The sequence below is a fragment of the Chiloscyllium plagiosum genome, unplaced genomic scaffold (genome assembly GCF_037043375.1).
Source record: "Chiloscyllium plagiosum isolate Xiang-an unplaced genomic scaffold, Cpla_swu_hap1 HiC_scaffold_9, whole genome shotgun sequence".
Lineage (NCBI taxonomy): Eukaryota > Metazoa > Chordata > Chondrichthyes > Orectolobiformes > Hemiscylliidae > Chiloscyllium > Chiloscyllium plagiosum.
Window position 1 is genome coordinate 13,367,738 of NW_028270147.1, and position 13,589 is coordinate 13,381,326.

At 41.3% G+C, this 13,589-nt stretch overlaps 1 protein-coding gene across 1 annotated transcript in view; it reads left to right on the top strand.

The window, feature by feature from the left end:
* The window catches only part of zzz3 (zinc finger, ZZ-type containing 3), a 129,705-nt gene that overhangs the window by 26,446 nt on the left and 89,670 nt on the right, over window positions 1-13,589 (top strand). Inside the window, exon 2 of the mRNA XM_087990414.1 lies at window positions 6,579-8,127. Within this exon, the coding sequence (XP_087846540.1) occupies window positions 6,641-8,127 (1,487 nt within the window). The 5' untranslated portion in view covers window positions 6,579-6,640. The remainder of the gene's footprint in view (window positions 1-6,578; window positions 8,128-13,589) is intronic.

The window sequence follows — 13,589 nt, forward strand, 5'->3', positions numbered from 1 at the left end:
GCGCAAACTACTTTGCCCTGTTGTTTTGAAGTTTGTTTTCCATATGTAAATGAGGAGTAGTAAATCATTGGTTTTTCAGTGTTTTCCCTTGGAAACGTTGCATCAGGGAATGGCTACTATAACACAGTTAAAAATCACACAACACCAGGTTATAGTCCAACAGCGGCGCTCCGAAAGCTAGTGCTTCCAGTTAAGCCTGTTGGACTATAACCTGGTGTTGTGTGATTTTTAACTTTGTGCATCCCAGTCCAACACCGGCATCTCCAAATCATGACTTTGAGAACACAGGCAGAGCCAGTCAAGGAGGGCTCATCTGATAGAGAACAGGAGACTGCATTCTATAGAATGGCAGAGTAGAGAACCAAAATAACACTTCTATTGACGATGAATCATTGCAAGAAAATTTTACATCTTCTGCAATTCACTGTTCGATAAAGATTTGTGCTAGTTGTTCAGTTCACTTGGCATTTTTTTTCAAACAGTTGTTGCGAGAAGTTTTCATTGACCATGGGGCGGCACAGTGGCTCATTGGTGAGCACTGCTGCCTCACAGTGCCAGGGACCCAGGTTCAATTCCAGCCTCGGGTGACTGTCCGTGTGGTGTTTGTACATTCTCCCCGTGTCTGTGTGGGTTTCCTTCAGGTGCTCAGGTTTCCTCCCACAGTTTGCTGGTCAGGTGAGTTGGCCATGCTAAATTGCCCATTGTGTTAGGTGCATTAGTCAGGGGAGTGGAGCTGGGTGGGTTACTCTTCAGAGGGTTGGTGTGGACTTGTTGGGCTGAATGGCCTGTCTCTATATTGTAGGGAATCTAATTTAATCATGTGTTTTGAAAGAGCGTTCTATAATGCTTTTCAGGTTTTTGAACTTCCAAAGCACTTCACAACCAGCCAAATACTTTTTAAAGTGTAATCCATTGCAACAAGAGAAGAGATAAGCAGGATCCCATAGTCATGTAATAAAAACAGCTGCACTGCCATTTAATGAGATCAGGAGTGAATGTGCAAACCCTTATTTTGTGATTATGCCTTCTGGTCCCCGACACTTGCACGAGGGACTATGACCTTTCCGTACCTGCCCTACCATGTCACCTAAGAATCTTTTATGTTTCCATACGTGTTTTTTGACATAGGTTGAGGGATGTTTTAGGATGTATTGGTATGTCTTCGTATTTATCTAATTCAGAAGATGGCAAACCCCACAGTGCAATAAAGTGTCAACCTGTATTATTTACTGGGGTTTAGATCAGAGTGGTGCTGGAAAAGCACAATAGGTCAGGCAGCATTGGAAGAGCAGGAAAATCAACGTTTCGGGCAAAAACCCTTCAGGTTTCCAGCATCTGCAGTCCTCACTTTTGCCCTGTATTATATACTGACATTTCTGGAGTGGTGTGTTTAACCCATCATCATCTGACTCTTCGGTGAGCATGGCTGACTGTATTAGGCAGTTTTTCGAAGTGAAGCTGGGGAAAACACTCGACATAAACAATATTGCACATTACTGAGGAATTACTCCTCTCCAGACTAAACAAACTGATCATCTTGTATTTAGCAGATGAGAGGGCTGTTGCTTGGCTTTGGGGATTTTCTTTTACTAATTGAATGTAAATAGCTGATTTATACTTGACTCCTGTTCACCTACTATTTTTCATATTCTCAGACATCCTGAACTGTCCGAAATGACTTGATCCCTGCTTGACCCCAGCAGGAATCAGCTAATTTATTGTATGCCATTGACTAAACTTGGAACATTCTTGGCATGAATGAAACCAAAAGAGAAAATGCTGGAAAATCTCACCAGGTCTGGCAACATCTGTAAGGAGAGAACAAAGCAACATGGCAAGTGTGAATCAAGGCGCAGCACCACAATACACTGTACCAATCTTTAACTGCAAACATATGTGCAGCGAGCTTCATGTTGGTTCTTGAAGAATGTGCTGGAAATGGAGTAGAAGGAAGGGTGAATAAGCTCAAACATCAAATCTGCTTTGACAAAGGGTCAGTTAGACTCGAAGCGTCAGCTCTTTTCTCTCCTTACAGATGCTGCCAGACTGCGCTGGAAATGGAGTAGAAGGAAGGGTGAATAAGCTCAAACATCAAATCTGCTTTGACAAAGGGTCAGTTAGACTCGAAGCGTCAGCTCTTTTCTCTCCTTACAGATGCTGCCAGACTTGCTGAGATTTTCCAGCATTTTCTCTTTTGGTTTCAGATTCCGGCATCTGCAGTAATTTGCTTTTACTTGGCATGAATGACTTGGATACTCTTGAGGTAAAGGCCCATGAGAAAATGTATCCTTCTTGGATAATTCCCATCAAAAACTCCCTGGATGGTCCCACTGGCACATTGTAGCCTTTATATTATTGCTGCACTAAGCACATTTAAGACAATATCAGTCATGGTTCCAGTTTTTGCAATAATACGTAATTTGTCAGATTATTTTTAAATAGTTATGCACTGCATTTACAGAGCTGTAATTTATAGATTTTATTACATTATTAATTTTTATTGCTACATTCAGTTGTGACTTTGCAAGGAAAAGAGTAAGCAGTTGCCTTAAACTATGCTTATTGAAATGAATGATTGCTGATTTAAAAAAATCAGCATGTCATATAATAGTGTAAGCATCTGTAAATGACTCTTAGGATTTTATAGCATGTGCCACATTACTACTTATAGTGTGTTGTTATGTTCACGTAAATGAGGCACGATTGATATATCAGAACGCTACTGCTGGCTGTGTATTGTGTTAACAAAGATGCAACACACCATTCACCAATCACGCAGTGCTTTATATACTTATTTTGATAAGACATCTATGAAATAAAGACAGGAAATGTTGGCAACTGTTCTGCCATTAAAGTTTTTAAAATTTCTCCGTCTTGTGTTCCAGGTCACTTTCATGGCCATGTTTCTTATTATCTCTGCTACCTCCTTCCATCCAACAACTTTCTAAGATCTTTGTGTTCCCCAGTTCTGGCCAACTACACATTTCCAATTTTGTTCGGCCTATTATTGGCAGTTTTTCGGTGTGTGGAACTTTAAATTTTGGAATTAATTCCATAACATTCTCTGCCTGTCTCTTAATTTAAGAACCTGCTCAAACCCTCTGAGTGGGCCATTCGGCCCCTGAGCCTGCTTTACAATTTGATGAGATTATTATGGCTGATTGATCATGACTTCCAACTCTGTGCCCATTTACATTTGCATATCTTTAGTTAAGCTTATGGTCACCTGCTATAATGTCTCTTTACATGATTTGAAGATAAGATTTTATTTGATTACTCAACAACTTGGGACATTTTGTTATGGTAAAAGTACCATAAACTGGTCAGAGATCAAAAAGCTCAAACGTTCTTTATCAATTGATAGACCTGTTAATGATTGATTTTCCAGTATTTTCTTTTGCTTTTTCAAGTTTCCCCAAGTGTGAGAAACATCTGGCTGTGAATGTTCAATCCCTGCTTGTCAATGAACTGGAGTTATACTCCATCTGATGTGCAAATCAAACCATTTACTTGATGTGGTCTTCACCTTGAGGGTACTCCGGCTCGAGATGCAACCTTGGCTCTGAGCTCCTGTTTATATCGATGTGCATTCTACACTGTGCTATGTTTATGTGCAAATTGTATCAGCAATATGTAATTAGTACATGAAACATTCATAAACCCAGGATTGTTTATTTCTGGACATTAGTAAGTTTACTGTTGCACTACATCTGCTGAGTAATGAGCTGTTTAAGCCTCATGTCAATAAAGTGCTAGATAACCATAACTACTATTTGTATCCGTAAACTGAAGCAAATTGAATTACTTGCTGTGTAAAGAATGTTTAGTTACAGCAATTAAATCAATAAATAAAGCAGAAAGAATTCTGTTTCCCTTTGTGTAATCAGAAGGATGTTTTCATTGCTGCTATATTTGTATTGGATGTGCAAATAACATGCCTTTGATCAAAGATTTTGATTGGTTACTGTTTGATGCATGGAGTTTGGTGTTCATCAGATTGTCTGTGTTTTTACATCATTGATAAAATACTGAGGAGCTTGGTCTTTGTGGCTCCTGCACTGGTGTTATTTTCATTCCTTTTACAGATTTTATTTCAATACTGTGGCCGTTTGTTATGATCTGTTCTTGTCCGTATTGACTGGCAACCAGTAAATAACAATGCCACACAGGGCTACATAAGAACATAGCAACATACCCTTGTTGTGCTTTTGTCAGAAAACCTCGTATTAGATTGAGAACTCTTGGGCCCTAAAGTTTTCTTGTTTGGCCTGTACTATTTACTTCACAGCTAATGTCCTTTTGAAGTACCATTACTGTTTTTTAAATGAAACACAGCAGTCATGTTCATGGAATAATCTCCCACAAACAAAAATTAAATAAATCAAATGTGTTTAAGCAGTAATTGGGGAATATATTTTGACTATACCTCCTAAAGGACATTCCTACATTTTTAAAAATAAGGCAAGATGTTTTCTAATCAACCTCTTCAAAGATGTCACGACACACCTCTGGACACACCCCAGGCCTCCTGGTTTAGAAGTATTACACCACAAAATCTTCCTAAAAATAGGGCCAGAAGTTTTAACTGAGAGAGCAGATGGAGTCTCTGCATCTGATTCTGATTATTAAAGCATCTCTGACTGCGCTGCGATTCCTCTGTGCTTGTGTCAATGGATTAGGATTTGAATGCACAATCTTCTGATATGAAAGTGCATCTTTAAAAAGAAAGCCAAGTGCAGTCTATTGAAGCCTACTGTATAGAATTTCCCTGGATTAGAACATTGATTATAAGTGGGTTCAGATGGAACAACTCATGGTCAATGCATCTGAAAATTTTCAAGCTCCTCACTTGAATAAAGGCTACCCTCATGAGGTCGGCAATCCTTGTGCAGAAAGATGTCAGTGCCTACAGTGGTCATGAGAATTGCAGGGAGAGGTGAAAAGAATCATATGAGGTGGTCCCTGTGCAGTGCGGTGCTGACGATGGTTGTGCTTTTCTGTAAAGTCACCTCCTTTGGAAGGAGACCAATGGGAGAGGAACTGCTGGCTAACCTCTCTCACAGCAGCCTGTGGTTTCTGGGACAATTTGAATTTGTAAGATTGAAATAGATACGGCCATTAGGTTGAGATATAAATGGATTTGCATTGAAGGCAGGTAAGGAGATATAGATGAGCATGATGTGAATGAATATCAGAGCAAACTCAATGGCCTGAATTGTCTACAACAGTTCCTTTATTGCTTCGTGCCTAATGCTCCATTTGGCACTGACGAGGAAATCATTCCCCTGGATGCAGCCTGGTCTGAAAGTGTTGTTGGTTAATGATTTGGAGATGCCGGTGTTGGACTGGAGTGGTACAAAGTTAAAAATCACACAACCCCAGATTTTAGTCCAACAGGTTTAATTGGAAGCACATTAGCTTTTGGAGCGACGCTCCTTCATCAGGTGAAGGAGCAGCACTCCGAAAGCTAGTGCTTCCAGCTAAACCTGTTGGACTATAACCTGGTGTTGTGTGGTTTTTAACTTTGTGGGTTAATGGGAAGGTTTGGGAAGGGAAAGTGGGAATCACGTTATTCCACTTCCTTTAACTGGCCAACTAGAAGGTGTTAGTTGTCATTCTCTATGGTTTCCAGTCTTTCTGTGATCCTGTCAATCTTTCAAATGTCAACAGTCATTCCCCACCATCCAATTATTTCTTCTGTTATCAGTATCCATCTTAGAAATGTTCCTTGCGCCAAAATAAAGGCCCCAATCATGTGTCCATGAATCAGAAGTAGTCTTTTTATTTTGCAGTTTGTGCCGTTTTAAAAGGCACCTGGTAGTTGGACAGGAAGAAAGCCTTGCTAAAATTAGAGCTCCTTGTTCTTTCACCATTGTTCAAGGCCCATTGTTCACATTTAGACAATTTGTCCATCTGTACTATTGGTCATTTATAATGCCAAATCATTTATTGTTTTTGGCTGTAACTTGATTTGACCGTTCAGAAATCACTTTGTGCCGGTGCCATAGGTTTTTACCCTGTCATGTTGTGACTATGCCAGCTCTTCTCCAGATCACATTTTTGTGCTGTATTCCCCTGCCTGTGCCTTGTGCTCCTTCTCGGCTTTAAATGTTTCTCTTTTATTTGAAAAATTTAATAGTTACTGTCACGATTACTTCCTGTAACGAAGACAAAGCAGGTTATGCAACAGCAGCTCCTTCCCAATAGCTATGATTCAACTGAGAAAATAATGAGTAGCTGAAACCAAAACCAGTTTAAACTGAGAGAGTGAGGACTGCAGATGCTGGAGATCAGAGTCTAGAGTGTGCTGCTGGAAAAGCACAGCCAATCAGGCAGCATCCATGGAGCAGGAGAATCGATGTTTCAGGCTTAAGCCCATCATCAGGAATTCTTATGCTCGAAACGTCGATTCTTCTCCTCGGGTGCTGTCTGACCTGCTGTGCTTTTCCAGCACCACATTCCAGTTTAAACTATACCTTATTTGATGAAAGTCATTTTGCAGTTGGATGGTATTTGCACTTAATTTGTTTGATTTTTTTTTCTACCTGGCCTAATTTTTTCTCTCTTGTATTCTCAAGGTTGTCTTCACTGATGCTCATGAGGGAAGCATGATGGTGATATTGTAGGGATCTGCCATAGTATGGCTGCTTTTCGATCCCAGCGTGTTACAAGATCGTCTGTTGGTTCAAATGGCTTGGATGAAAATTTCTGTGGGCGAACTTTGAGGAATCGGAGTATAGTTCACCCTGACGACTCCTCCCCTTTCCCTCAGTTGAGGTCGCGATCTCCAAAAAAGAAACAGGATGCTGTACCGCAACAGAAGGGTGTAAATGGTGGTAAGGTTACTGAATGCAAACAGCACCACACTCGTGAGTCCTGGGTGAGTCCTAGAAAAAGGGGACTGTCGTGCTCTGAGAAGGATAACCACGAGAAGAAAGCTTTGGACATTTGTGACCCAATACTGCCTGTCTACAAGCGGGTAAAACGATGCTCCCGCTCAGAATCCGCGGATGGTCTAGATGATACGTCATCGTTTGTTAAAAATGAAAAGGCTTCAGTTGAGCGAAAAGGCTCTGCTGCAAACAATGATGGGGACTTGTCACAGCTCAAACGAGCTCGACGCTTTCTTTTACTGGATGATTGTGACAAAAGGGAGATCAAAAAGGCGAACGAGTTGGATGACGGATGTGACGACCCATCGCTGCTGAAGGAGGTGTCGGCTCACCAGGCTGCCAATGGGATCAGTGAGAAAGATGCTGCTGTTGCTGTGGAGTGCAATGAGTGTGAACCTCATGATTTGAACAGTAAACCAAAATGTGTTGATGTTGTTGATACGTGTGCGTCGATTTTACCAACAGAAACTGAAAACCGCAATTTGGGTGGCCACTCGCTGCTGCTTAATGGCAGTAAGGCGGCCACCTGCTCAGAGCCTGATGTGCCTTCTACAGATTCGGAGTGGGAAGACGACAGGACGATAAGTGACTGCCACTCTGTGTCGCAACAATCTACCACAATCCTAGCAACTGAAAACCCATTGCAAATCAGGGAATCTGAGGAAGAGGTTGACGTTGTGGGATATAGTTTGTTCCAGTCAAAGGAACAGTGTTTTGAAAATGCCAGTTGCAGTATTGATGCTGCTCAGGACGTTGAACAGATCTCAGGGGTGCCTGACCCTTCTGCAGTGCTGGACTCTGGACCTGGTCCCTTGCTTGAACCTCAAGAACACAGATATGCACTGAGAACTTCACCCAGAAGGGCTGCAGGTAACAAGTGCAGTTCTCAAAAGATAAGTTCGCCCCCCAGGGACAGTGGGCAGGCAGAAGACAAATCTCTCAGTCTTCATGAATGTGAAAAGACTGGAGGGGCAGGAGTGGCTGCAGACATTGAGCACTGTGTGAAATTGGAAGAGGGCAACTCTCAGGCTAAAGGAGAGCTGCCCCAGGACGGGCCTGGAGAAGGTTTCAGTGGCAGTGTGCCAGACTCACCTTCTCAAGAGCGTGGCTCAGACAGAGGACGCTTGTCCGTGAGCAGGGAGAGCAGCAGCCAGCAATCTCGAGAGGAGGAGGAGGAAGAGCCTGATGTGTACTACTTTGAATCGGATCATGTGGCACTGAAACACAACAAAGAGTATGTGTAACCATGGTAACCGTAACATCTGTTTGTTTCACAAAAGGAACAAAAAGAAATGTCACATTTTATCTGTTCTCTCAATGCATGCCTCCTCTCCCTGTCATTTCGCAGTCCCTCTAAACCGTGCTGGTTCCAAGTAAGTTTTGGAGGAACGGAATTTGGTTGAAGCATTCTTGACAAGTGTTCGCAATCATTTGTCACAGATTTTATTGTTCTTACTGTTTGCAGGCAGGATATCAGTGCCAAAGCAATTTGCTCACTGCATGCAGGATAACCTGCAGGCTGAGTTCCTAGAGATAGCGGGGCATGCAATTGCTCTGTTGACGGCAGAATAAAGTGCAACATCATATTAATCCAAAAGCTGCAGAACCATTGAAAAGCAATGAATGTGCTTTGATAATGATTTACTGCAAGTATCTTGTCCCTGAGTCCATCTTGTGGAATGTGACTAAAAGGAGAGATTGTATTGGTTATTATTGAAAAGATCAGGATGTGTTTATGGATGTGAAGATTACTGAAAGACAATATGAGCTCTGTTTTTCTTGGTTTTAATGTGACAAATACTGTTTTATACCAGTGCATTCTTGGCTGGAATAATGAAGGCCCCAAACTAGTTAGTATGAAATCAAAGTGCATAGTGGTGTTCCAGAATTATTCCTTTTATTTATATTTGAGGCAAGTTATGTTCTCCAAGTTCTGCTACATAATAAAGAATTCGTTTACAAGATTTGTATGTGTGTTGGTGGAAAAGTGATGCAATGAGTAAATATAATGAAAATGCATTTTTGATCATATTTTAAAACAAAATCCAACACCTCAGTGGTATGTAACTTGAAGCGAGTTTTTCTTATATTGAGTGATCTTGCCTTGGTAGCCAGTTGGTAGGCAATGGACCAAGGTAGAGGTTTTCACTTTTTTGGAATGAGCCAGCAATGCACATAGTACCTCCATAGATGTGGAAATTTTGTTTCCTCTCATGGGAGAGTCTACGACCAGAGGGCATAATCTCACAATAAGGGGTTACCAGTTGAAGGCAGAGTTGAGGAAGAATTTCTTTCTGAGGGTAATGAATCTATGGAATTCTTTATCACAGAAGTGTGTTCCAAGCTGAGAGAGACAAATTTTTAATGGGGAAGAGAATCAAGGGTCATGGGTAAAGGCAGGAAATTGGGCTTGAGGATTTATCAGATCAGCCATGATCTCATCGAATGGCAGTGCAGCCTCAGTGGACTAATTGGCCCCCTTCTGCTCCTATATCTTATGGTCTACCCATGGTGACATAGATGCTGTTCAGAATGGAAGGACTTGAATGTTTATAATCCCAATCATATCCCAAAACATTGTGTAAGTTATAAAGGGCTTTTGGAAGTATTGTCAGTATTGTTGTGTAGCAGTTATGGCAGTTAATTAGTGCTCCCATGAGCAACAATGAGATAATGATTAGATCATCTCTATCAGTGATGTTAGTTAAGGGTTAAGTATAAGGTTAAGGGCAGCGTGGTGGCTCAGTGGTTAACACTGCTGCCTCACAGAACCAGGGACTCAGGTTCGATTCCAGCCTCATGTGATTGTCTGTGTGGAGTTTGCACATTCTCCCAGTGTCTGTGTGGTTTTCCTCCGGGTGCTTCTGTTTCCTCCCACAATCCAAAGATGTGCAGGTCAGGTGAATTGGCCATGCTAAATTGCCCACAGTGTTAAGTGCATTAACAAGAGTCTGGGTGGGTTACTCTTTGGAGGACCTGTTGGGCCGAAGGGCCTGTTCCCAAACTGTATGGAATCTGTAGGGAATCTAATCTAATCTTAACCCCTGACATCAGGAATATTGAGGGGAATGCGGAGGATGCAGTCTGTACAGATGTTAAAAAAACATTTGACAAAGTACTATATTAAAGGCCTGTTAACAAAATGCAGGCTCATAGCACAGACAGTCTGTCAGTTATGATAAAAATATTGCTTAAGGTCAGAAAATAGTGAGTCATGGCAATTGTGTGTTTCAGACTGGGGGAGAATAGTCAGTGGTGTTCACTCAAGGTTCAGCTAAGATTATTGCTTTTTGGAATACAGTATAAAATCTGAAAATTTTCCTTTGTGGAACTTGGAGATGTGGCATACAGTGTGCATGATATTAGTTTGTTGTAACAGGATATGGGTTAACAAAAGGGGCAGATAAAGAGATGGAATTGAATGCATTTGGAACAGAGATGACAAATGATTTCAAAATAAATTGAATGGATACTTAAGGGAGCCTAAATTTGCAGGATTGCAGGTAAAAAATAGGAGAATCAGATAATTGTATTGTACTGCAGAGTGTCAGAGGACCATATGACCACCTGCTGTGGTGCAATGAATCTATGGCTTTGAGGTTTACAAATTTGTCATTTTGATATGAATGTCTAGGTACTGATAAAATCACACCCGAGAACGCAATCAAAAGGATGGTTTATTCCCTGTAAGATGTAGTGTTTTGAAAGTTGGCATTACAAATATATTACAGACATTTTGTATGAGCTCAGCACCGCTGGCAATGCATTGCCATTCTCTCCCCTATTGCAGCTGCATTTTTATATAAGTGGTGTGCTACTGTTTCAGTTTTAAAAAAAAGCTTTGAAATTCCAACACAAGTATTAACTGAAATTGTTTTTGTCTGTTCTTCCCACTACAAGCTTTATTGGCACCAATAGAGAATGCTGCAGCACCTCAAACTCTAGCACCGTTGGTTCCCACACAGCATTTATTTCAGAAAATCTGAAGCGCATGGTTCTGATATCTAGCTGTGAAATTTACCTAACCCTCAGTTAAAGTGCCCCTCGTACATTCTCAGGCCACCTTGAGTACGCTTGCCATTTGCTAGCAGAAATGTACATATATGACTAGATTCTTGTAAAAGAAATTGACTCCAGGTCAAAAGAAAATGTTTTTCTGCTTGACACTTAAAGGGTGATTGCTTAGAAGGCTTTAAAGTAAAATACTGAGCATGCAGCGTAAGTGCATTTATAAAGTCCGATGAGTGTAGACTAAACATTTGTCACCAAATTAGTTGGTAAGAAACTAAAAGTGAGATAATAAAGTGGCTTTACAAGTTCGACAAGGAGACATGAGAAGGACTGCCAGAAAGTTGTTGAAAATTAATGTTAAGTGAAATGGGAGATTTGTATGTTGCCTTTTGTACCTTGGGAAAATCACAAAATGCTTGGTGCTTTGAAGTAATTTTGAACTGTACCTGTCGTTCCCATTGTTGTAAGAAACATGGCAGTCAACCTGTACGCAGGCAAACTCCAACAGATGGAGTAAGCGACCAAGTAACCTCCCTAAGGTGTTGGTTGTAAAACTCTGACTCTGTTTACTTGCTTGTACTGTGTACGCACTAAAGAAAAAAGCATTTCACTTAGATTAGATTATATTACAGTGTGGAAACAGGCCCTTCGGCCCAACAAGTCCCCACCGACCCGCCAAAGCGAAACCCACCCATACCCCTACATTTGCCCCTTACCTAACACTACGGGCAATTTAGTATGGCCAATTCACCTGACCCTGCACATCTTTGGACTGTGGGAGGAAACCGGAGCACCCGGAGGAAACCCACGCAGACAATATTCTTTAACATTATGTCATTAATGTCATTTGCACTAAGGCTTGCCTCTTATGCTAATTCTTAATAAATTACTCTATCATGTTAGTCATGTAACTGCAATCACTTCCCTGGATACAGTGTGTTCCAAACATAAGAATGTGCGAATGGTTGCAAATATTAGTTCACTGCTAGAGGAACAGCCCCAAATGTTAGCAAAAGCATGTGAATTGGCTGCAGTAATTGGCACGCACGTCGGGTTGGCTGCAAATATTTCCAAGCTTGGACACTGAAGATTGGCTGGACAGTGCAGCACTGTCACTGGCATTTTTGATAAAACATCGTAAGGGAGTGTGAAATTCTCATAGTATATATCCAGTTGAAAATGTTTGGAGAACTTTATCAGGTGTAAAATTAACTTTTTTTTGGAAAGGTAGGGGATAATAAAGGAGAGCCAGCGTGGATTTATTAAACTCAAACTCTGGAAGTTAGCACAGGAGACGTATAAAGAAGATGGGAAGATAATGAGGTTAAGGAGAACGTGGCTGGAGGGCAATGGAATTAAATTAGTAACAAGAAGTGAACGGATGGTCTTCTGACTGGGAGGTGGTTTGCAAGGTGTTCCCAAGGGTCATTACTTTGGGTTTTACAAATTTTCTTAAACAACTTAGACTTGGTTTGGGGACAAGTTTGTGGCTGATGTACTGGGGTGCAGATGAGAATGTTTGTTTACATGTTGATCTGTTGGAATGATTTGCAGTTCGTTGCCTGAAAAGCTGTGGATACAGACTTAGTAGTAACTCTGTAATAGTGAGAGTTTCACAGCACAGAAAGCATATTGGGTCCATTGTATCATCAAGATCTCGCTACTCTAATTTCATTTTCCAATGTTTGCTCTGTAACCTTGGATGACTGTAAGATACTAAGACAAAGGAGCAGAAATTAGGCCATTCAGCCCATTGAGTCTGCTCTGCCATTCAAACATGACTGATCGGTTTCTCGACCCCACTCTCTCCCCGTATCCCTGATCCACTTGACACTCAAAAACCCATTTTAAATATACCTCAATGACTTGGCTTCCCCAGCCTTCTGTGGCAATGAGTTCCATAGATTCACCACTCTCTGGCTGAAGAAGTTTCTCCTTATCTCTATGGCTGTGCTCTCAGGTCCAAGTCTTTTCTACCAAAGGAAAGATCAATTCTGTCCAGGTCATTCAGTATTCTGTATTTCCCCCCCCCCCCCCATATCCTTCAAAACTCCATTGGGTATAGACGCAGAGTCCTCAAATGTTCCTCAAATATTAAGCTTTTCATTCCTAGGACCATTCTCATGAACCACCTTTGAACGCGCTTCAAGGTTAGTACATCATTCCTGAGATATGGGGCCCAAAACTCTCTGCACTATTCTGTGTGTGGTCTGATCAGAGCCTTATTGAGTCTCAGAAGTACACCCCTGCTTTTATATTCAAGTCCTCTCAAAATAAATGCCATTGTTGCATTTCCCTTCCTAACTGACTTATCCTGCAAGTTTATCTTGAGAGAATCCTGGGCTAGAATTCCCAAGTCTCTTTGCACTTCAAACTTCTGAATTTTTCTCCCAATTTAGGAAATATTCCATGCCCCTCTTCTTCCTACCAAAGTGCATGACCTCACACTTTCCCATGTTATATTCTATCTGCCACTTCTTTGCCCACTCTCTAACCTGCTCAAATCCTTCTGCAGCCTCCCTGCCTCCTCAATGCTACCTGTTCTTCTATGTATCTTTGTATTGTCTGCAAACTTACTCAGAATGCCCTCTGTTCCTTTATCTAGATCATTAATGTATAAAGTATTATGGACCAAACCTCCTCAAAACATTTCAAGAATGTAACCTGGACCTTAACTTACAAGTT